The 23868-nt window shown below is 33.0% G+C and overlaps 1 protein-coding gene across 4 annotated transcripts in view; it reads left to right on the top strand.

Annotated features, from left to right (window-relative positions):
• The window catches only part of LOC144980932 (coiled-coil and C2 domain-containing protein 1-like), a 57261-nt gene extending 35270 nt beyond the window's left edge, over nucleotides 1-21991 (top strand). For 2 of the 4 annotated variants that reach the window (XM_078928896.1, XM_078928884.1), the window contains exons 24-29: nucleotides 1266-1283; nucleotides 6353-6369; nucleotides 16334-16391; nucleotides 18046-18175; nucleotides 19365-19489; nucleotides 20897-21078. In XM_078928896.1, coding sequence (XP_078785022.1) covers nucleotides 1266-1283; nucleotides 6353-6369; nucleotides 16334-16391; nucleotides 18046-18175; nucleotides 19365-19489; nucleotides 20897-20932 — 384 coding nt within the window. In that variant the 3' untranslated portion in view covers nucleotides 20933-21078. Of the gene's footprint in view, nucleotides 1-1265; nucleotides 1284-6352; nucleotides 6370-11601; nucleotides 11751-16333; nucleotides 16392-18045; nucleotides 18176-19364; nucleotides 19490-20896 lie in introns of those variants that run through there. The other 2 variants (XM_078928905.1, XM_078928916.1) reach the window with 2 other exon arrangements.
• Nucleotides 21992-23868: the final 1877 nt, after the last annotated feature.

Genomic DNA, 23868 nt, shown 5'->3' with positions numbered 1-23868 from the left:
AAAACATACAGGCAGTGTGGGCACTTAAGTGAAATGGTTCATGATACATTAAAAGCATTTGATTTCCATACTTCACATCAAATTTTACTTTTGTATTGGTTGTAGAGTCATTCAGCAATGTTTATTTTGCTTAATAAAAGCATCCTTTCAGGTTGTGTTGTTTTTTTGTTTTTGTTGTTGTTTTTTGTTTGTTTTCTTTTTCTTTTTGTTTTTTTACATTTTTAAAAATGATTCACAATTTATAATATATTCCTTTTAGCTGTATCCATTTGTTTTTGTTTTGTTTTTTTCTTTATCATGAATCAAGTTATTCCTCTTCCATTGTCATTTATTGACATTTTGAACTGTCGTCGGGAAAAAAAGCCCTCGTCTCCTACACGCCCATTAAAGTAGAATAAGCACACACCAGATAATCCCAACCTGCATATCAAATTGAAAAAATGAAATTCAATGAGCAAACTACTTGTTTTACAACTCTCTCAACATATTTAGGAGCTCGATTTACTAGAGGTAGTGTGGGTCACATAGAAATGATGAGTGATGTCTTTACAACTTGTCTCTGAAAAAATAGCCAGCATACAGGCAATATGAGATCAAAAAGATAGGACAATTTGGGTGACAAATTCTGTTAGGAGAAATACAGGCATATTTAGAAGGTAAAAACTCTCGTGGAAACCAATTTTACTTCGATTTTCATCAAAAGGGAAAAAGTTAGATGTATGTTTATATTGGAGACTATCATTTTTTTTCTCTTAGTGTAAACAATTGCTCTTTGGTACATAATAATCTCTAATTATTGCAACCATTTGATGCATTTCATTTGCCAAAGATTATGAGCCTGTGTGGCTCTTGAGAAATCCCAAACCAGACACACATATATATGAATTGTTACTGAATTTGTTCCTGTATTCTATTTTGAACCAGACCTTTTTGCTTACTTTTTGTGGTGTATGTAAACAGATATATAATTTTTGTACTATCAAAGCAGCTTCATAGTTTTTTTTCCAAATTACTTTAAAACAAATTGTTACGAAGCAAACAAAATGTTAAGATTAATTTTCGAAATGGTTTGTTTTTTCCTAAATAATATAGGAATATCTCTGTTTTAAAATGGTAATAGAGAGGTCAGCTTCGTTGATAATAAATCTTATCCTTATCTTTACAAATTTGTCATTTATTTACCATGAATTTACAACTCAATATATGCTGATGTATAAAAACATTCAATGTTTTCATCTGTTATTGTTTTTTTTTTTTTTTCTCAGAGTCAAATGGATACAAAGGTAATCAGTTTTTTTCCTAACTGTTTTTCTGTAATGCTGATTGTTTAATGTGATTTCAAAAACTGTTTGAAGGTTGATTGAGTAGAAAAACATTGTCGAATAAGGGTAATATTGTGCCCATCGATTTGGAGTTAAACCTGATAAATAACAATAGCCGTATTCAAATCATATCTCTCTTTTCGACTTCCAGTCTCCAGAATCTGTTCTCTTTTTTCCTCTCCTGATTTGATGTGGCATCAGATCATCTTTTAAATGAGTCAAAAACGAAGATGTGAATTCTTAGAAATATAATGAATGGAAATAAGACTTGTTGCAAAAATAATGTTTCATCAATCAACATTGTGAATCTTTAAAATTTTTAATGATATTATTATAATTTATAGTGACAACATAAGAGTCAAACAGTGTAGTATGCATGCTATTACAAAAAAAAAAGAAGAAATGAATAGATTCATTAATTTATAAAAATGATAATGTTGATTTGACAGGCCTTTTAAATCCAGGTCTGTAAATTCTCGAACAATTGTCTGAAATTCGACAACCCAATATTTTTCCACCACAAGGAACATCATAGATAAAATAAATTTTAAGAAAGTTTCTACTTAACGAAAAAAAAAAAAAAATAACAGCAAAAAACCCTGCAAAAACCCTGGATGATTATTTAAACCATCTCTTGCACTCTTTTACTTCATCCACTGCATGAGTACGACAGTCATGGGGATTCCCCTCTTCATGTCTCTCACTCTCATTCACCGCGCTCGTGTTGGCTCTTTCTTTTGCGCCAGTTGTTTAACACACATTTGCAATGTTCCCAATCATCGATGTCTCCACACATGATTTAACACAATAAAATGTTATATTTCTTTGTAATAGGTTCTGACAAACAATATCATATATTGTTATTTCTTTGTATTTTTCAATTATTAGCCGGAACATTGCTGGAGGAATTTTGGCAAAAACATTTTACAAGTAAAAGTAAATAATTAACTCAGAACCAAAACGGATGTTTTTGTTTCTTTGTTATAATAATAATAATAATAATAATAATAATAATAATAATAATAATAATAAGGTCGTAATTATAAAAAAAATATTAATGTCTATAGAGGTAGCTGATGGTTTTAAAAAATTGACAATTTTGGGAAAGATTATTTACAGGCCTGTAAATCTTCTTCGTTCGACAAATGGATGATCCCAAGTCTGCAAAGATAGATCATCATCAAGCCCTACTGCAACCTCTTCGTGGTGTCGAACGGTAACAGGTCAAGCTGGCCAACTGCAGAGGGCGACAAGAATAGGCAATGGCAAACCATTCTTGTAACTTTGCCGAGTTAACTGCATGAATAAGTCCAAAAAGTTAAACGGTGACAGCGTAAAGGGGAGCATGTTTTCACGGAAGACTGCTGCCTCGCTCGGTTGGGAGCGTGATGTTCGTCAGGTCACACCGAACCGTCAGCCAGTTACTAGGCGAAATAAATTTAACAAATGTGACAAAACCAAAATTGGGACATGGAATGTCAGGGCCTGTGCCCAAAAAGGAAAACTAAACAACATTCTAAAAGAAATGAAACGGCTCCAAATAAATATTCTTGGCCTGGCAGAGATGAGATGGAAAGAGCAGGGAACCATGTCAAAACAAGAAAACAACACGACATATAAGATCATATGGAGTGGTGGAACCTCTTTCCAAAAAGGAGTAGGGATGATCTTAGACCGACAATCAACCAAATTTTACAAAGGGCACGTAGCAATCTCAGACAGAGTTTTGCTGGTTAAGCTAAGAGGACCTGTAGTTGACACCAATATTATTCAAGTTTATGCACCAACAGAAGAGGCGACAGATGCAGATATGACAGAGTTTTACCATTCACTAGAAAAAGCAAAACGAATGTGTAAATCACAAGAAGTCCTTATGGTAATGGGGGACCTAAATGCTAAGATTGGCAGAGGCAGAGATGGTGACATAATCGGACCACATGGACTCGGAGACAGAAATGAACGAGGAAACATCTGGGCAGATTGGTGTAGAACAAATAAATTAATGATTTCAAACACCTGGTTTCAACAACACCCAAGAAGAACCTGGACATGGCAATCACCAGGGGACAGAGCAAGGAACCAGATAGACTTTATAGCAGTATCATCAAGATTCAGAAATGGCATATTAAATTGCAAAACCTACCCAGGCGCCGATGTAGACAGTGACTATGTCCCAGTTGTTTGTACAGTAAGGATAAAGTTTAAAGCTATTCAGAGAACAGCTGGTAGAATAAAGAGGGATTACAGGTTATGCAAAGACAATGGCATACAAACAAAAATGAGAGAAGAATTTGAAAATGCACTCATGATACAAAGCCAAAGTGAACCTGATAACGAAAAATGTGAAAAACAATTTGATATATTCCAAAAGTGTGTCAAAGCAACTGCAGAAAAGCATTTACCAATAGCTCAAATAAACAGCAAAAAGGAATGGATGACAAATGAAATTCTAAACCTATTTGAAGAAAGACGAAAATGCAACAGAGGGTCTGCAGAATACCAAACATTGAACAACCACATTAAATCCAAATGCATCGAGGCACACAAGAACTATCTAGACTGGTAATGCTGCGAAATCGAAAGAGAATACAAACCCAACCCCCAACAAGCTCACCAAAGAATAAAAGAACTATCAGGGAAAAGGAAAAGCAAAGCAGCAGGAAGTTGTATCCAAAACAAACAAGGGGAACTGCTATTTGAAGAACAACATATAGAAAGCCGATGGTAGAATACATAGGCGAACTGTACAATGATCCAAATAGAAATGAACCACCACTGAAAGTCAAAGAACCATTAAGCGGACCAAACATCACCAAAAGTGAAATTGAACATGCCATGGAACGAATGAGGGATGGTAAAGCAACAGACCCTGATGAAATATCTGTAGAGGTATTAAAAAGCCTAGGAGATCTAGCAATTGATGAACTTCACATATTATTCAACAATATATACAACACTGGGAAAATTCCAGAAGATCTCTGTAACTCTATTTTCATAGCAATACCAAAGAAAGCAGGTGCAGTCAGATGCGAAAATTTTAGAACTATAAGTTTAATAAGCCACATCAGCAAAATACTGTTGCGTATAATTATCAACAGGCTAAGGAATAAGATTAACCCCGAAATCGCAGAAGAACAATATGGATTCCAACCTGACAGAGGGACAAGGAACGCAATATACCTCCTCCTTGTTTTAAGTGAAAGAGCTATACAGGTTCAGACCCCACTATACCTCTGTTTTGTCGACTACAAAAAATCTTTTGATAGAGTACGCCACGAAGAAATACTAAAACAACTGCACTCCATTGGCGCTGATGTGAAAGACCTCAGACTCATGCAAACATTATACTACACCCAGCAGGCATCTATCAAAATCGGAAACTCTACAGGAAATTCCATTCCTATTAAGAAAGGAGTCCGTCAAGGGTGTGTTGCCTCACCAGATCTGTTTAATCTATACCAAGAAACAATCATGAGGGGCATAACTAATATGGAGGGAATAAAAGTAGGAGGTCACAACATAAATAATATAAGATACGCAGACGATACGGTACTCATTGCAACATCAGAAATCCAACTTCAAAAGATTGTCGACAAAGTGGTAGTAGATAGTGAAGCCAAGGGAATGGAAGTGAATATCACCAAAACGGAATGCATGGTAATACAGAAAAACCCCGAAAACAACAACACCTGCAATATAACGATTCACGGTGAGCAACTTACCAACGTAGAAAGTTTTAAATACCTAGGTTCAATAGTGACAACAGATGGAAGATGTAACCGAGACATACGAGCAAGAATAACTCAAGCCAAACAGGCCTTCATGGACCTCGGAAACATTTTGAAAAACAAACAGATGTCGTTCGGGATTAGATTCCGAGTCTTGAAGTGCTATGTGTGGCCAATCTTGTTATACGGATGCGAAAGCTGGACTACAAATGCAGAAACACAAAAGAACATTGAAGCTTTTGAAATGTGGTGTTTGAGAAGGATGCAGAGAATATCGTATACTGCACACAAAACGAACGAAGAAGTGCTAAAACAAACATACCAACAAAGGAAACTAATGCCCTTAATAGCGGATCAACAACTATCCTTTTTCGGACACATAGTAAGGAAAGATAAGAATGAATACCTGGCAAGTTGTGGAAAAATACCTGGTAAACGCGCCCGGGGGAGACAAAGAAAAACACTCATAGACCAACTGAAGGGCTTCACCAACCTAACAATCCAAGAGCTGTTTGAAAAAGCAAGAGACAGGGAGGAATGGAGAGAGATAATTCATGCAGTATCCGAAGCCTGGACCAGGCATGGAACCTAGAAGAAGAAGAAATCTTCTTCATTGTTCCTATCCATTCCACTGGTGCTGAAACATACAATCCAGTAAAAATAAAATGATACTGGTCACTGAAGCCTAGAGCTGTTTGTATATGGAAATGGCGTAGTAAAAGTGATTTACATTATTATTTATTATTAAATGTTTTGAATATACATATATTTTTATGATATTCATCTTGATCTGTTGTTAATATTACAATAAATATAAACACTTACTTTTGGTTGCACATAAAGGTAAAGGTGGTATTAGAACTTTGTAAGAAATTGACATTGCTTTCATTTTTGTAATCTTCTCACTTTTTTGTAAGTAGAATCCATAAGTAAGGTTAAGAGAAAATTTCATGAAGTTGGTAATCGAAAAATGTTTGGACTGATTAAGTTATTAAAACAGATTTATGTTACAAGAAATGCTTTTGGTTCAATTTTTTTTTTTCCAAAAACAAAATGATCTTGTTGCTGTTTTTATAGCTATTGATTAGAGAGAATTACTGTTGTCTAAATCATTTTTTTATATCAAAGGAAGAATTAATGTGTGCAAAATATCTGTAGTTAACTTTTGTCATTCTCTGAAATAATTGTATCTCTTTTTTGGTTTAATTATAATCCTTTTGATCATGTTTCATTGTTTCTTCATGTTTTCTGTACTCGTTAATTCAGCGGGTTTAAAAAAATATATATTTATCTTTGTCACAGGCACAAAAGTCCAACAGGTAAGATAACCATATAGCTTGCTTTATCCATTCACCAAATTGTTGTGTTGCCTTTTCAATATCACAAATTTTATTTCACCTGCTGAATGTACTAGCTTACCCCATTATCACCCATTATCAACCCACCTTTGAATTGCTATTACTGCCTCTCATTTTACTTCATGTAACGGCCGTAAAATAAACTGAAGAGTATTACAGTTTTCTGCATTAAATTCCTGGATGAATTCCCTTTCATTAAACATAAATTTTATCTCAGAACTCTCCATGATTGCAAACTTACAATAGTTCAAACTGAAATTTTTCTTGGTCAAAATGGCGTTCAACTTTCTGACTGATTTACTTCGTGACCAGCTTGATGATGATAATATTGATATACATGATGGAGAATTTTATGAAAGTTTATTCTTTTCCCCTCCTTTATCTTTTTATTTCATTGAAATAGCATGGGTAGTTATCTCATAAATAATTTTAAAAATATATAACACATAATTTATGCGGAGTTGCACCCCTTGGTGCAAAGAAATAAGGTAGGATTCTATGACAGGGGGGGGGGCAAAGGTTAAATTATTTGTTTGCCATTCAACTTACTAACAATATTGAAAAAACAAAACAATTAATGCCCACTAAATCTGAAGTATGAAAGGTGGCAAATAAATTCACCCATGCTTTATAGAGTGATTGTTTGATATTTTATTTTTCTACTTACTTTTTTTTTACTTCAGAAAAAAACAGTTTAATCCCATAAAAACGCAATTTATGATGCAACTTATAAAGTTATTCTTTATAAATAATTCTCGACCTTTCTTGATTTTCCCTGAGGAAGACGGACATCATAGGTTACCATAGCCGACAAATATTAGATGATGAACTAAAGCTGTATTATACACTAATAGTTATAACTGTTTTATTTTCTTTTCTTAAAAGGTATTTATCAATAATACTCAGTTCATGGTTTCTCAAATTATCCATCTTGACATTGTTCAATTTAACTTACAATTGTATGAATTTTCGTCATTGTTTAATTAAGAAAATAAATAAGGGAGCTTTCATTTATTTGGGCAATGTGGCCAAAATAGCCGTAGAATTATTTGTACAATGTGGCTAACTTATGGGCTCAGGATTATTTTAGCATTGTTATAATAAAGATTGAAAAAACCCCACTAAAATAAAACACAAAAATAAAAAAAATAAAAGACAAAACAAAACAAAACAAATGATAAATAAATAAATAAATGACTTTAAAAGAAAAGAAAATAGCAAAATAGACGATAAATGAATATGGAGAGAAATGATAAAGACGATGCAATACTCAAACTAAATAGATAGATAGAATTTAAAACATTTAAATAATTGTTTTTAAAAATCTAAATTAACACGAAATCAGAAATGATATATGATTACTTATAATACTGATAAGAACAATGCATTATTAAAAGAAATATTTAATAAATTATGATTAAATTTGTGTTTTACTCAGATTTTGCTTTGAGTGACCTTATTTTGTGGACCTTAGTGATGACTTGATTGGAAAACTGAACTGCTTTCTCATCTGTTGAAATTTTTACTTTGTTAATTTAGCCAGAAAGAATTACCTGGGCTATATTGCCCAAATTATCACTTTGAGTGAATAATGGGTACAACTTCAGGTTATAAATAATGACAGAAGTGTAATCAAAGTATTGTCCTATGAGAAGGGAATCAATAATCCCCTGAACTGTACTTCATGTAACGCATTGCAGAGGGTATATGCTGGGTGGTCACAGCCAGTTACTGAAGATGAAACAAAAAATAAAAAATAATTGGGGTTTGATTCAGGAAAAAACTACCCTACTAAAATGAAAGTAATACATTTTTTTATTGAGATATAAAAAAAAACAACTTTTATGGACATATGAGAAACAGAATACAATGGGGATATTTTGTAATTTGACATAACATTTCGACGTTTATTTTATTTTCAGACATTTGCCTGAAATTATATAATTGTTTTATCATCAATATGAAATTTATAATTCAGAGGGCTGAGATAAGTTGGGGTCTTTTGTAATGTTTTTTTGGGGTTTTTTTTTGTTTTTGTTTTTTTTGTTTTTTTTTTTTGGGGGGGGGGGTTGTCTATCATATAGTTTCAATTCAATCGGTTAAAAATCTAAACAGTTATCGTGACTCTAAGTATGTTTACCCAAAATTTAAGGTGCTGTGAATGCAGTCAATCAGCAAATAGGTCAGTGTGATGAATTATTTAATTCTTCTTCTTTTTAAAAAAAAAATAATGTCAGTAGTAATAAACACAGTTTGACGGATTCAGATGCTTTGAATGAACAAAAATGGAGATTCAATCATTACAAATTGAACTGTGAGTGGATTCGTTTGAAGAGTTGATGCACTATTTTGTATTTGATTATGAGTAGCTTTTCTTTCTTAATTTTTGGAAGAGTGGCTTTGAAGATCATAGTCACTATTACTGTTTTGTCATCTTTGCTTTTATCATGTATTGTGTAAATATAGATTGTATCGTTTCAGTACATTATGTAGTTTCCAATTTGCTTTTTGTACTATGTATATAACCCCCCCCCCCCCCCCCCCAAAAAAAAAAAAAGCATTAGACTGATCTGATTTAATAGTCACATGCAAAGTAAGTTCAAGTTGCTTAGTATTGAATATTTCAGTTGTCACGAAAGACAATATAGTTATCAATATATCAACTTTAAAACAATATTTATCTGATAGATACTTGATGTGAAAAATAATCTAACAACACGTCAGTGAAACCTCAGTCTAGAAAACACCTTTTTAATCAATCAAAAAAGACTGGCTCATTCTAAATCCCTACTCTTTGGGCTTTATTGACTCCTACTTCAGTGGCTAAACAATTCATTTGTAAAATCGCTCTCTCTCTCTTATGTTTTAACTTTCAATTAAAAGAAGAGTCATCCTACCTTGCTGATACAGTGAGGCCTCGAAATCCAAAATTTCCAATAGGGAAACCTGGCAAACTGGGACAAAATTTCAGGTAATTGAATTTTCTCTACTTGTGACAGAGTCTCCGGCTAATCACGACAAGTTTATCAGAGAGTGACATTCATAATGATGTTTTATTGTAATTTGTCCCATTTCTCTGCCTCAAAATATCAACTGGTGGGCAGAGATGTCAATTGCTGTGTCTTCTATCCTCCTTTTTCTGTTTTCAAATTTTCTTTTTGTCGTTGTCTTGAAATGAGATTGTTTGGTTTTTCCTGGCCCTGTCCAGAGTCCTTGGCTGGGAGGTGAACAGTCAAATGTATAGTTATAGTTTTGGGAGGTGGTATTTTTTTCTTCATAAATAATCTGTTATGCACTGTTATATTTTTTTGGTTATGAATTTATAATGGTTTGCGACTTAATGACAAGACAAGAGGTGACACTCAACTAAAAATTTTAAAATTTAGACTTGAGTAAAATATTTTCAGTTTTTATCCATAGACTAAGGAACAAAATACCTCAGTAAATAAGAGAAGAATAAAAGGTTAACAGCTTTAAACTAGGATGAAAACAATACTGACATGGACTTTGAAAAAAGAAGAAAATTCATGTTCTGTAGGATCTACATTGAGTGAGGGGCATATCGAGGACCAGATAAACCACTTTAGTGGATATCAGTGCCAACTTTTAACAATAATATTTCTTCTGAATTTTTTAGAATCATTATAAACTTGGTTTAATGTACTATGGAAACCCAGCATATTTTATCTATATAATGCTTTTTTCTGCTGCTCAGTTTAAAATTATTCATGTTTGTTATTTAATTTAACATTTTCATCTTGTTATGGTGTTGTTTTGTTCAAAGTTTTATTAGATTTTCTTTTCTCTTTTTTTCTTTTCAATAAACACATCTATGTCTTGCAGTTAAATATAAAACTGAAGATGAGACAGATCTCTCAATTAATTTCTAGTCAGGCTTTGTTGTTGTTGTTTTGTTGTTAATTGTTGATTTTTTGGTTATCTGATAAATATTCATGCACATTCCAAGAGAGACCTTGCTTTCGACGAGAATTCAGAGATTAATCATTCTTATTTTTGAGAGCTCGTGTGTGGCTGAATATACATTGGTTGATTCCTTTTAAAAGTGAGTATTGATGCATTTCTGTTAGTCCCTAGGATGTTACATTCAAATTTGCCAAAGCTTATGTAATTTTGAGAAGAAAAAAAAATCCACAGATATTTTCTAAAAACAGAATTATAAAAGCATATATGAATATCATAATTTGACAATACAAATAGAATAAGTTCAAATCTCTATTTGAGTTCAAAGCGCACCATGAAACATCATTTGAAATGTACAATTGTTCAACCAAGTAAATTTACTTCTGTATTTAAGACTCAATAAATCATGCTTAGGAAAATGGTATACACAGCCGCAAATCCTGAAGACGGAATGACGTATCTTTCTAAAAGTTATAGGAAATAAACAGGATGTATTTATACATTAAATATGCAAAAAGATTTCATTCTAAATCTTTGAAATAAATACCATATTAAAGGTAGATTATTACTCTTATATTCCCCACTAAGTGTTAGGGCAACAAAACTCACATATATATTATATATTATATATATATATATATATATATATATATATATATATATATATATATATTTGAAATATTTTATTGGTTTTAGATATTTTTCATGTTGATTTTTAAAAAACGAATAATATAGATTGTTCAAGGAAGAATAAAATACACTCTCCATTTCTTGATATCAATGAAAACAATTGCGTCTTTATGGTGAAAATGCGGGTGTTATATCCATATAAAATAGAAAAATATAGAAGTGTATGGTCAACAATTGCAGTGTAAAAATTAGTGATTTTATGAAAATTGTCCTATTTCCTGATTGACAATAAACCCAAGCGGTGATTTTACCTGCAGAGATAATTAATGGCCATTCCTCATGTTCTGGACATCTGTTATGACATAAACACATGGTGGTCTCCCCATCATTGAAGTTGAGTCATTTGCATAAATTAACTGTTGGGGTGAGTGGCGAGAAAGCTAAAGTGAAAGATTTCTAATTAAATATACGGCTGTGTATATCATTCAACCCACGAAAGTAATTAATAATGTCTTTAAAATCTAGTTCTCAAATTAAGCAAATAAATAATTTTAAAGATATTTCTAACATTTTAAATACAATTTAAATTTTGATACCATTGTTTTTCTACAAGAAAAATAATTGTTTTTCCTCTTCTAACAGGTCTTCTTTATGTGCCTTGTCGTAAGGAGAAATGTCTTTGTTGGAAATTGTTGGTTCACACACAAGTCCAAGACACCTGCTTAACCGTTTCTTTCAATATTAATATTTTAGTGCCTGTCATGTTTTGCATGGACAAAATAATGCCATGAGAATAATGTCATAATTTATTGAATTCTTTGTTTTTTAATGTTGTCCAGTTGATGTATTCTCAAAAGGAAAGGTTGAATGTGACAGTTTCAAACACATTAGAAAAGAAAATACACTATGTAAACATCCCGAAAAATCACCCTTCCTCGACGATCAAACCTTAGACTTTCTGATTACAAGTCAGACATGCTACACTATACTATATGGCAGTTATCTTCTACCAATGCCTATTCAATATTTTTAAGTAGATGTAATTAGATCACTCGACTCAAATTAAATTGACTGGTTTGAACTTTTTGTTTTGTTGTTTTTTTCACTAATCACATGAGACATGATAGTGAAGTTAGGATAAATGAGCATGTAATTGACGAGGTAACAGAGTACCCTACCTTGGATCTAAAATAACAAATGATAGGAATGCAAAACACCAGGCTTTTGGCATGCTGAAAAACTTTTGGAAATCAAATCAAATTATGAGAAAGACTAAACTGAAAATATACAAAATCAGTGTCCTAAGTGTACTGCTTTACAGAAGTGAAAGCTGGAAAATGACATCCTCCATAATACAGAAACTAGAAACATTTCAAAACAAGTGTCTCTAAAGAATTTTCAAACTATTTTGGCATACAAAAATTAAAACAGTGGATCTATTAAAGAAAGCTGACTGCACTAGCATTGAAAGCCAAATAAAAAGAAGAAGAAGATGGCATTGGCTGGGTCATGTGTCAAGTCAAGCTCATTGGTTATTATTTTTAGATGTTGAAAGGCAATGCAAGCTTAGCCAATACATGTGTTATGTTTGACTGACTTCATTATTTACCAAACTTTGCTTAAAGTCGACATCCTTTTACAGTCACAAGGGATTGATTCTAAGAGAACTGCCCTGTATACTTGTTTTTCTTCAATTTTTATTTTGTCTTGCTATCTGTTTCTTTTCATCTAACCTACTTCCGAACACGGAGGACTAAGCTCAGTCCCAGGTCGGGAAAGTTTTTCTCCCCCATCAATCTGTTCATCTAGCATTAAATGGGCAGCTGAGCCTCTTTAAATCTGATGAAAGTATAGTAGGCAATATGAATGGGAACAGAGCCTCTTACCACATTCTGTCATTGACCCAATATATTGCCACAAAATGGGACAATCCCCAGCATCTGGTTCAGACATGGAACTTACTTTACTTTTATTCTTTTGGGATTATTAAACATCCCATAATAGGCAGAGAGATCACTTGCTGTGTCTTCTATCCCTCTATATCAGTTTTCCAACTTGCTTTTTGTCTTTGTCATGGTTTGAGATTACTAGGTTTTGTAGTCAAATGTATGGTTAAAATTTTGGGAAATGATATCTATTTCCTTGTAAATCATATCTCTGTTAAGTGCTGTTACTGTTGTATTTTTACTTTGAATGTATAACAATCTTCTTCCTCTTTTTCCTGCATATCTGCAAACGACCTGCGGTTTATTGACGAAGACACTGGTGTGATCTGTAAGTGTATTCTCTTAGTGAGATCCTGTGCTTATGTCTGGATGAGACTTCTAGGTGATCTCAAACTAAGTACACTGACGGTGTGCTGTTTGAATTTTCACCTATCCCCTTTTTGAACCCTTCCCACTTGTCTTACCTTTTCTCTTGTGCTTTGAATTTTAAATCTATAATTTTTTGATTATCCCATTTTCTTCCTTTTTACTGGAGCTGAAATTACCTAAATGTGTTGCAAGCGCTGTAAAACCCTTTAAAACATAAAACATATACATATCTTAAATTGCTCATTCTTAATTTTTATGTTATCGCTACTTTTTTTATATATTGTAGCTTGTGTTTACTTGAAATAAAGGTTAAATAATGTATTTTAGGAAAACAAATGTCTCATGTAGCAAGGTTGCAGATATGCATTCTATTGTTGTGAAATATTGCTTTATATTTCAGTGTGGTCTATTTGATATTGGGGAAATAAAATGATAGTTGTGAGAAATCTGCTTTGGTTTTGATTTTTAAATAATGTGGAAAATTAATAATTGGAAGTGGATTAACTCTTGTTAATATTTATGAATCCGATTTGGGAAACCTGCTATTCTTGTTTATCAACTGTTTTGTATTATTTTGTCTATGTTTTTGTATCAGTCATATGAGGGTTATCCAAAAAGAAAACGGAATCTTGTCATAACTCAAAAGATTTTTAAATACATTCCTTGAATCTCACATGTGATTTAGACTCACTCTTTAGCTACTTTTCGGTAATGTTACCATGCAGATCAAGGCATTTTTGCCAGTGGGAATAGAACCCAACCGAAATAATTGTTCTTCAAGCTTTGAAAACCAAGCTTTGAATGTCTTCAACAAGATTTTCTTCTGCCTTATAACTCTTCACCCTAAATGGCACCTTAAGGGCTCAAGCAGGTAAAAGTCATAAACTAAACATTTCAGATCATGCTTTTGCTTGAAATCAGGCCCTACAATGATGCATGTCTCGACTAAGCTGTTTGGCACACCAATCCAGAAGATTTTAAGAAACTTCCACTCATATTATTCTGTTAGCATTTGGAACCCACATGGCATAAACTTTCCAATACGTACCTCAATTTGTCATCAACAATTTCACAAAAAGTGCTTCATGAAATGTTCAATTTCAAAGCTCCCAAATCTTTACTTTCTTATCACTATGATGATCTCGATGACTTGAAAAGCGTTCTGAACACTTTTTGACGTTTTTGGCCAACCAGACTTGGGTTAAGATTTTTTGAGTTGTACGACTGTCTTTGATACAAGGACACCCCTGATAAACCTGAAACATTAAAAAGTAGAAAACGGTAGGGGCTGCCTGAAGCCTGTAATCGTGAAAATACTAACGAAAGAGTGAAAATGGAGAGGCTTTGTAAAGGAACGATACAGACAATGGGCGTTTCAGGTACAAACCCTTCGTCAGCACAACAATACACAAATTAACGTGGAAAACAAATGTTTGCTGATGAAGGGTTTGTACCCGAAACGTCCATTGTCTGTATCGTTCCTATACGAGGCCTCTCCATTTTCACTCTTTCGTTAGTATTTAAACTTAAACATTGCATTCTTACTACCATATGTATTGGTTATTTCATGATAAATGTCTTAGGATTTTCTTCCTTTTTTAGATAAAAACTGTCCCCGCAGTTTTTCACAGCCGCAAATTTCACCCTTGACCGCAAAAAACCGCAGATTTTTATTTGGCCGCAAAATGTCGCAATTTTCGCTGTTTTAAAGCTAAATTGAGGATTTTTTGTTTTAAAAAAAACAACAAAAGCTATGAAAAATTGTGAAAAGACGGCGACTTTCAACGCTAGCATCCAAAATTGGCACTAAATAACGGACAAACATGTCTAGGCCTAGCCTCCCACCTCTATGGCCTAGCCTAGGCTATTGGAAATCCCAAGCTTTGTTTTTCGCCTTTTTTCTTTCTTTTTACTGAAGAGCTCACGCGTCCTTTTTTCATGATTTTTCCATGTTTTTCATTCAAAAACCCATTAGGTCTATATTGAAATATAAAGCAATAATAATAATGCTCAAATTTGGATAGTAAGTAGAGAATACAAATTTAATGTGCCCCCATTGGAAAATGGATTTTTTTCTCTTTCCTTGTGAATAGTTATTTTTTTCCTCTCCTTAATTAGTTTTTCAAATTTTGAATTTTTTATTTTTATGCGATTGTTCACTTTGATTTCCCAAATTTTAAGAAGCTAAATAGTTAATTGAATATTTTGATTACTTCCTTCTTTTTTTTACTTACTTACTTACTATGACTATTATTATTATTATTATAGTATTATTTCAAACCGTTCAAAATGTAAATAAATTCATGTTGACATGTTGTGACATCAATATTCTACAAAATTCCCTATTTGTGTCAATTTTTTACCGTACATGTTGTTTTAATTGTTTGATTTTTGTAAAACTAGCAGCAAATTTTACCATTTTTTATGGCAAATTTTGGCGTTTGAAATGGCAAAAACTGCGGGGACAGTAAAAGCGAATTGCAGTTCTGAACTCTATCTTTGACCATTATGTAATTGGAGTCACCATCTTAAAAAGAATAGCGTTTAATAATGAATTCATTGTTAGTACGGACATTTCAGAAGAAAGAAAATTGATTTCCTATGTTTCTGTGTTTACAAACTGAAAAAATGTTTTTTTGGTTCAAAAGTTATGTCAATTTTCCTGTTTCTTTTCGGACATTTCTTTTATTTGTCACCAACCCTCATTATTATTTGCTCCTATTTTATCATTAAAAAATGTCTGGACCACACAATTTATTATACTTTTATAATTTGATACTACAAAATGAAATAAAAATCTCCTTCAAGACAAATGATCTCGATTATAATATTATTTTTAATTCATATCTTCTTTGTTGTAATTTTTCGGGAATTCATCTCAACACATTGCTTACCTTTGTTAACTTTGTTATTGTTATTGATAATGTTTTGCAATTTTGTTTTTGCACACTTCATTCCAAGTGGAGTTAAGAGAAATGGGGGATTTTTAGAAAGGTGCTCTTTTAGCCTTATTGGCATCTCAAATTTTATGCTACAATTACTTTTTTTTTTCTTTTCAGTGGTGGAACCATCTGTATGGAAGTTTTACGCTTCGAGAAACAAACTCTGGATAAGCAGGTAAATGGCTGTTTACATTATTTTTTAAATAAAAAGTACTAATATAATTGGGGCTAGAGACATTACTTTTTGTGGAAAGTTGAGCACATTTAAGATATATAGACCCGGTCTAACTTGATCTCATTTAATTTACAGGCATAGAAAGTTTTCTCCATTTTAAATGCTCCAGAAGACGGATAACTAAAAAGTTGATTTTCATTTGATTAAATTTGTTTTTGTCACACCAATGTCTTTTTATACACATAAAATTGTTTAACTCAATTATGTTTAATCAATGTTTCTTTGACTTTTTTACTGAGAAAAGTAAAGAAGAAAGATTTTGATCAATTTTCATTGGATCAATTTCTTCACTTGAATGACTCTCCATTAGGCTTGCATTTTGTTTTACATCTACCTGCTACCTTGGCTCTCATCTTTTTCTTTCACCTTGAAGCCATTGTGTCTTGTATATGGAGTGATGACGCCATAGGTTTTGAAATTCCATTGATTCCTCTTAAAACTTGTTAAGGAGTGGTTGACTGGCATGAAACGTCTGAACCAGTTGTGAGTTTAAGAGGGATCTTTATACTACCCCCACTCCTCACCATTATACATCCAACCTCGCTCATCACCAACCTAAAGATGATCACCAAGAGTACCAATTGGATTAGATGCTGCATAAAAGTATCCCTTATGTCACCAATTATACCGCCTAATCTGGACTGTTCCCAAACATGGCTGTTTTACAAGGCTCTACAATATTCATGTCTTGGTTAAAAGCTGCCAGGCAACATAAATTTAGAAAAGTGAGAGGAGCAGGCACATATGCTAATAATAACACGAAATGAAATTATATTCATTTGGTACATCAGAGATTTCATATGTCCAAATTGTCTTTATGTTATATGTTTGTGCAGAGGAGAAAGTTAATAGCTTAATTGCTGGCCTGTTCAACTTCCACAGTTTTGGCTAATGGTGTAATTCTGCTTATGAGGAAGAGCTCTAGATAGACATAACCTGTGAAACCACTTTATTTTTCTCTTGAGTGGTGAATGACATTGATTGTAGGATGTCCCACTGGTAGTCTGGCAGATTTTGCCATATCAGTTTGGTCCCGAGTTTGACTCCCGTCTCTGCAAACTCTTTTTTTTGTTCTTTTGTCTTCTGGCACTCATCTACTCACTACATTTCATATTATAAAATCCAACCAAATAAATCAGGGAAGATAGTATGGCATAAGTAAAGAATGCCTTCTTCTCTTATTAATTTCACTATACTTAGAAAGCATCTGGACATCATGAACCGATTACCATTATTTTTACGTTTGATCTCTGTAAATATCTCTAGCCTTGTGTTTAAATTTAAGATTACTTATCGAATTAGTTCTTCTTGGTATTTATGTCAGATTGATTCACGCATATTATAAAAAATAGATATGTAACACAATGCTCATTGTAACTGTAACATCGTTTTCTTCTGGGTAGTGAAATATCCTTTACTTTGATTTTGCGTGTAGTTTTTACTTTTTCAATAAATTTGTTTTGTTTTTATTCTTTGTCTATTTCTTTTTGTTTTTGTTTTGGGTTTTTTTTGTGTGTGTTGTATTCTTTTCGTTTTTAAAAATTTTGATTCTTATCAGCTTATCAGTGGGTTTACTTTCACTAATCATTAATAGATTGCTCAGTTGAAAGACAGCCTCAGCGTGACTCAGACACAAAACCTGAGGCAAAGGAGTGCTCTGCTGCAAGAGAGAGTAGAATTGCAACAGAAGAAATTGCGGGAAGGAGGAATTGAAGCTTGGAAAGGTATGCTAAAATTTTTACAATTTACAGTTATTTGGATTAAATATATTAACACATTTAAATGGGATCATCTTCTAAAGTCCACGAAGTTGGATACTCCCACACCCCCAGTTTTTGTAGTTTTTGTTACCTTATGGCTGTCCCTCCAAAAAATGCCATTTTTCCCCCCAAATTATGCCCAAAAAAAAGTGAAATTATGTCAGAAATGACAAATTATGCCTGTTCAAAAATGCAAAGATTTATTGAGATGCTGATGCAATTTGTACATATACACTTTTAAGAGCAAGAAGGAGAAGAAGAAAAAAGGAATACAACAGAGATCTCAACTCAAAAACGTTGAAAGCCACTAAAAATTGTCATAATCAACCAAAAAAAATAAAATAAAATGCACATGAAGTTATGCAACAATTGTTATTATTAGCATTAATGATAAATACTGTTAAGTATTTCCACACCCCTGATCGCTCAGGAAAAACTTGTCCCCCAGTTAACTATACATGCTGGGATTTCGCCTAAGTACATCACTTGATTCTCCAAATCATTACGATCAGCCGCAAAACTCCATATGAAAAAAAAGGGTGAAATATACGGCAAAGACATGCAGAAGGCAAAATTATGTGGTAGCATATATTGGATGTGGTGGCATTTTCCTGTTGGAACAGCCTTATGGATAGTATGCTGGGCTAACCTAAAATACTTTTTGGTAGATTTGACTCAGCTTCCTAATCACTGCCTGATGAACAGCAAGGTCAAAGAAAAAAAGCAAATTCCTTCCAATGTGTTGATTCAAATAAGGTTTATTTGCAAGTGGGTAGAGTGAGATGGAGGTACCAGTTGAGATACATTGAAACCTTAAATACTTACTTGTAGCTAAATACGATATGGATTTTATTTCTCTGCAAAATTAAACTGTATCTTTTGTCTTTTTGACTACGTTTAATAACCTCCAGCTGCAATTAAAGCAAAGATGCTAAATGGATGATGAGGGTAGATTTCTTGAACTTCATAAATTCGCTAAAAATTTTGAAATACTGATATGATTTTTCCATTGAAGGTAAACGTCTTTTGTCTCTTTTTATGTTGATTTTGTATTAGCTTCTCACTCACTCTTCCTTGACTTTGCTGATCTTACGTACAATTTTATATTCATGTCCATCAATCGCGTCAATTTTTTAATTTTTTTTTGTGACAGCTTATCTGGCCAGTGTGGAAAAAGAAGCTGTTGGATTTTCTCAAGAGGCTATGCAATATGCCAAGTTAGGTGAATCAAAGAAAGCTGAACTTTACTTGACAAAAAAGAAGTATGCTGATAAAGAGGTAAATATCTGTTAGAATTTATCAATCTTTTAGTAGTGCAGGTTGAGAGTTATGGGTGGTTGCTTACAATACTTGGTTCTTTATCCTACTTTAGTATCAAAAACAGACTTGCCTACCATCCCGACTTTATCAGGTTTGTCCAGATTTGGCCTGGCTGAGAAAATCTTATCTTTGAAAATATTTTTTTTTAAATGTATAATGTATTTATTTTCTGCTGACAATTCTTTTTGGATTACAAAGTTACAAGATCAGATGGATTTCATGGCATTTCCTTTTTATTTTGTTCTTTGTAGGCAAGTGAATCTTGGTAATATTTGATATAGCCATAATTTTTTATATAAAAACAATTAAGTCGCATGCGCTTTAAAAAGTCCCTATTAGGGTTAACCAGTTGGTTGGCAGGTCTACAATAATAAACACAGAGAGATGGCCATGGTTATGGTTATAGCTATAATCACAATGTTAGTATATGTGTCCTTAGACCCATGAAGCAGATTCATCCAGTGTCTCTGGGTGAGGTTAATGACCTCCCACAGTGGCCAAAGAGGTCTCTTGTAACTCCAACCTGCGTTTTGTCATTGTCTTGGAATGAGATTACTTGGTTATGTCCTTTCCCTTGTTAGAGTCATTGGCTGAGAGGGAAACAGTTAAATGTATAGCTTAAGTTTTGGGAGATGATATTTTTTTCCTTGTAAATCATATCTTTGTTGTGTATTGTTATATTTGTTGTTTTGAATGTAAAATGTAAGCACTGAGTGGCATCCCGTGCTGGTGTCTGGATGAGACTTTTTGGTGATCTCAAACTAAATACATTGATAGTGTGCTCTTGGAATCTACATCTCTTCCCTTTTTGAACCAGTCTTCTTTGTCTTGCTTTTTCTCTGGTACCTTTTCTTGCAATTCTGGAATTATTTTCACTATCCCATTTTCTTCCTTTTTACTGGTGCTGAAATGACCCAAATGCGTGTGTGTAAAACCCTTAAAAACAAACAAGCAAACAATCCAGTGTCTGTTACATGCTATTGGTAGTAAAAATTACTTGTTATCCTTTGATCTATCCCTTATATATACACTATTTCGGAGATAGACCCAGAAGCCCAGAGTAGATTTCAGGTCGTATTCATATTTGGTTAAATTAATGCTTATATTTTAAAGCTCACACAAAAGACAGATAAAGGATCAAAATAATTCTTATGATAGATAAGATATCAACAGGCAAATATTGCTATGATTCTTTTTGCCAAATTGTCATCAAAACATAATGTTGGATTGCTAAATTAACCGTTATCAAGTGCCAACTTGCTTTTCTTTTTATGGCTAATTAAGTTGATGAATAATGGACTATTTTATTTAGTACTTTTATTTCAAATCCCTTTGAAATGTTAAATGTTTCCTATTTACTTTTAGATTGCTGCAATCAAAGCAAAGATGTCAAATGCATAGTGAACGTACGCAACACTGACATCTTGGGACGTCTTTCATATTGTTAAAGTGCTCTGTATTTATGGACACCTGTTTATCTTGTTATCAGATGTCATTTCCAATTTTATGTAGTTCATATTATTTCATTGATTGTCATATTTCTTTCAATGGTATTACTTTCAAAGGATATTGTCAAACACATTAATTTACTTTGTCATATATGCTAAGATATGAATTAATATTAATTTGAAGTGGTTTTCATTTCTGTGATAATGAAGAAGCAATTTTCATTTTCCTGTTATACATACTGATCGATAGATTTAAATATGCTTTTATGGGAGATAGAAAGAGAGAGAGAGAGAGAGAGAGAGAGAGAGAGAGAGAGAGAGGGGGGGGGGGGGGATGGATAGGGGGGGAGAGAGAGAGAGAGAGAGAGAGAGAGAGAGAGAGAGAGAGAGAGAGAGAGAGAGAGTTAGTGAGAATTTATATCCTAGTACTTACAGTAATTAGATTAAAATAATTTTATCTCCGTCTGTGAGAATTGTAATATTTGTGTATTTGAAAGAACATTTTATTCGTTTTGAATGACTGAAAATAACAGATGATTTAAATGATTGCGACTCAAAATATGGGAGGTCTTTTGGCCTCCAATGGGGTTTGCTGTGTCTTCTATAACCTATATCAACTTTACCATTCGATGTGTCATTCTGTCCTTGTCCTGGAATGGATTTACTTGCCTTAGCATAGAGGGAAGTTGTCAAGTACATGTTTTCTTTATTAAATGGAGATAATATATTTTTTTATTCCTTTTGAATCACAGTCTTGTTATTTTCAAATATTTGTTTTTAACATTGATTTGTATTTTGTTGGCATTTGACTACTCGTAAATTCTTTTTTGTAAATATCCTGTGTTTGTCATTAAGGATGGGACTTTTAGGTAGTCTTGAGATCTATTTCTGTTCGCTGTTTAATCCCTTTCTTTCTTTCTTTTCTTGAGTGCTTATAAGCACATGTAAATTCTCTATTATCTTTTGACAGTCCTGCCATCTTGAATTTCATTAAAGCTTCAGTCAAAAAAAACCCAGAAGTAGTTTTATGGAAAGTTTAATATTTTTTAAAGTAATAATAATATTAATAATAATAATAATAATAATAAGAAGAAGAAGAAGAAGAGAAGAAGAAGAAGAAGAAGAAGAAGAAGAAGAAGAAGAAGAAGAAGAAGAAGAAGAAGAAGAAAAAGAAGAAGAAGAAGAAAAAGAAGAAGAAGAACAATAATAATAACAATAATAATAATAATGATAACACTAATAATATTAATGACAATAATAATAATAATAATGATGATGATGATTGTTAATGATAACAGATAGCACTTATTAGTGCTTTATGCTGTCTAAACGCCTTACAAAGCAAAAACAAATCTCCAGTTGGAGTCAAACTGAAGAATCAAAAATAAAAGTGATATTTTAGCATTTTTTTCTCTTCACGCATGTAAAAGTGCTTAATGTCCGTTGAGTGAAATATGCTATGACTGGTGGGCCTAGTATCAGTACACTGTGACTGGGTGGGTGAAAGGGTAGTTGCTCAAGTGTGGCAGGAGGAAAAGATGTCTAACACCACCGTCACTGATATGGCCCAAAGGGATTGAATTTGGTCACCCCACCTCAGCGTGCAGTATTGAAGAGCGTGCTGTAATTCATAGTGCTAGAATCCAGGGAATGCTGTAATTGATTATTTCAGGGTGGGATAAATAATCTGGTTGTGATCGCTGAAGCTCATTTTCTTTTTCTCTACTAATTTTTGCTTGTCTATTTGCTTTAGATTAGATATTATCAATATGATTTCTTTATAATTTAAGACACAAAATTATTAAATGACAGCTTCTGTTTTGTTTGTTTGGTGTTTTTTTTTGTTTTGTTTTTTTTTATTTGGAACTTTAAGAAAGGAAGGATGGATGGGGAACCTGCTTTCATAAGTTTTGATAGTCTTTTAACTTGATAAGCATGATTTCCACATCAATTGAAAGTTCACTATGTGCATAATTCTATTTTAGTAAATTTTTCATTGACACAATATCCAAAATTGATGTTTGTGTTCTATAAAATGTTGAATCTTCTTATTATGTAAATATTTATATTTATATTTCTACTGTAATATAATTTAAAGAAACATTATTGATGGAATAATAACAAGCAAATCGTATGTCAATTTTATTGATCCACGTCAAATATTTGGATATGAAAGTTAAATGTAGAAGAAGAAGAAGAATTGAGAACACTGGAGCGAGAACAGGATCAATATGGATTGGCCTAAAGCAAAATGCAGGGTATTAAAATTAGGATTCTGTAGTTAATATTCTTACTGCGACCTTTCACCAGTTGTTCACTCCAACTGCGATTACTTCCAATGAACTAAAGAATTTTCTAGATGTCTAATTACTACTTTATCTATCTTTCTATCTAATATCTAATCACTGTCACGAAACAACACAAGTCCTTTCTCTCCTCTACTAGTCTCATCACACACACTTCCTCCATTCACGATCTCTGACAACACTCTAACACCCGCGCTTCCGCTTCACTAATCATTTGCCAGATCCTTTCTACACATCTCACTAAATCACATGCTCTCCTGATCTCAAAGTCAACAATATTTACACTATACACATCGCATCACCTACTCCTAATCCAACACATAGTCTGCCAAACACTGCGGCATTTACTGCATTCTGACAGGACCTTGCCGAACAGCCTCGTGCATCTCATCCTCCACATCCAATCCATCATTTTCTTGCTCATCATCTCGGCCTGGCATTTCACCATCCCCTTTGTCACCACTGTTGTCAATCTCAACGACCCTTCGCACATCCAGCACATGACGAGGTACTCCACTCACTTCAACATTATTCACCGAATTCACACCAGTAACTACACCCTTGTTCCACTGTGTCACACACC

This window comes from Berghia stephanieae, chromosome 1 (assembly GCF_034508935.2).
Source record: "Berghia stephanieae isolate SIO BIC M18660-M18661 chromosome 1, UCSD_Bste_1.3, whole genome shotgun sequence".
Taxonomy (NCBI): domain Eukaryota; kingdom Metazoa; phylum Mollusca; class Gastropoda; order Nudibranchia; family Aeolidiidae; genus Berghia; species Berghia stephanieae.
Note: the sequence above shows the minus strand (reverse complement) of the source record. Positions and strands in the feature narration are given on the sequence as shown.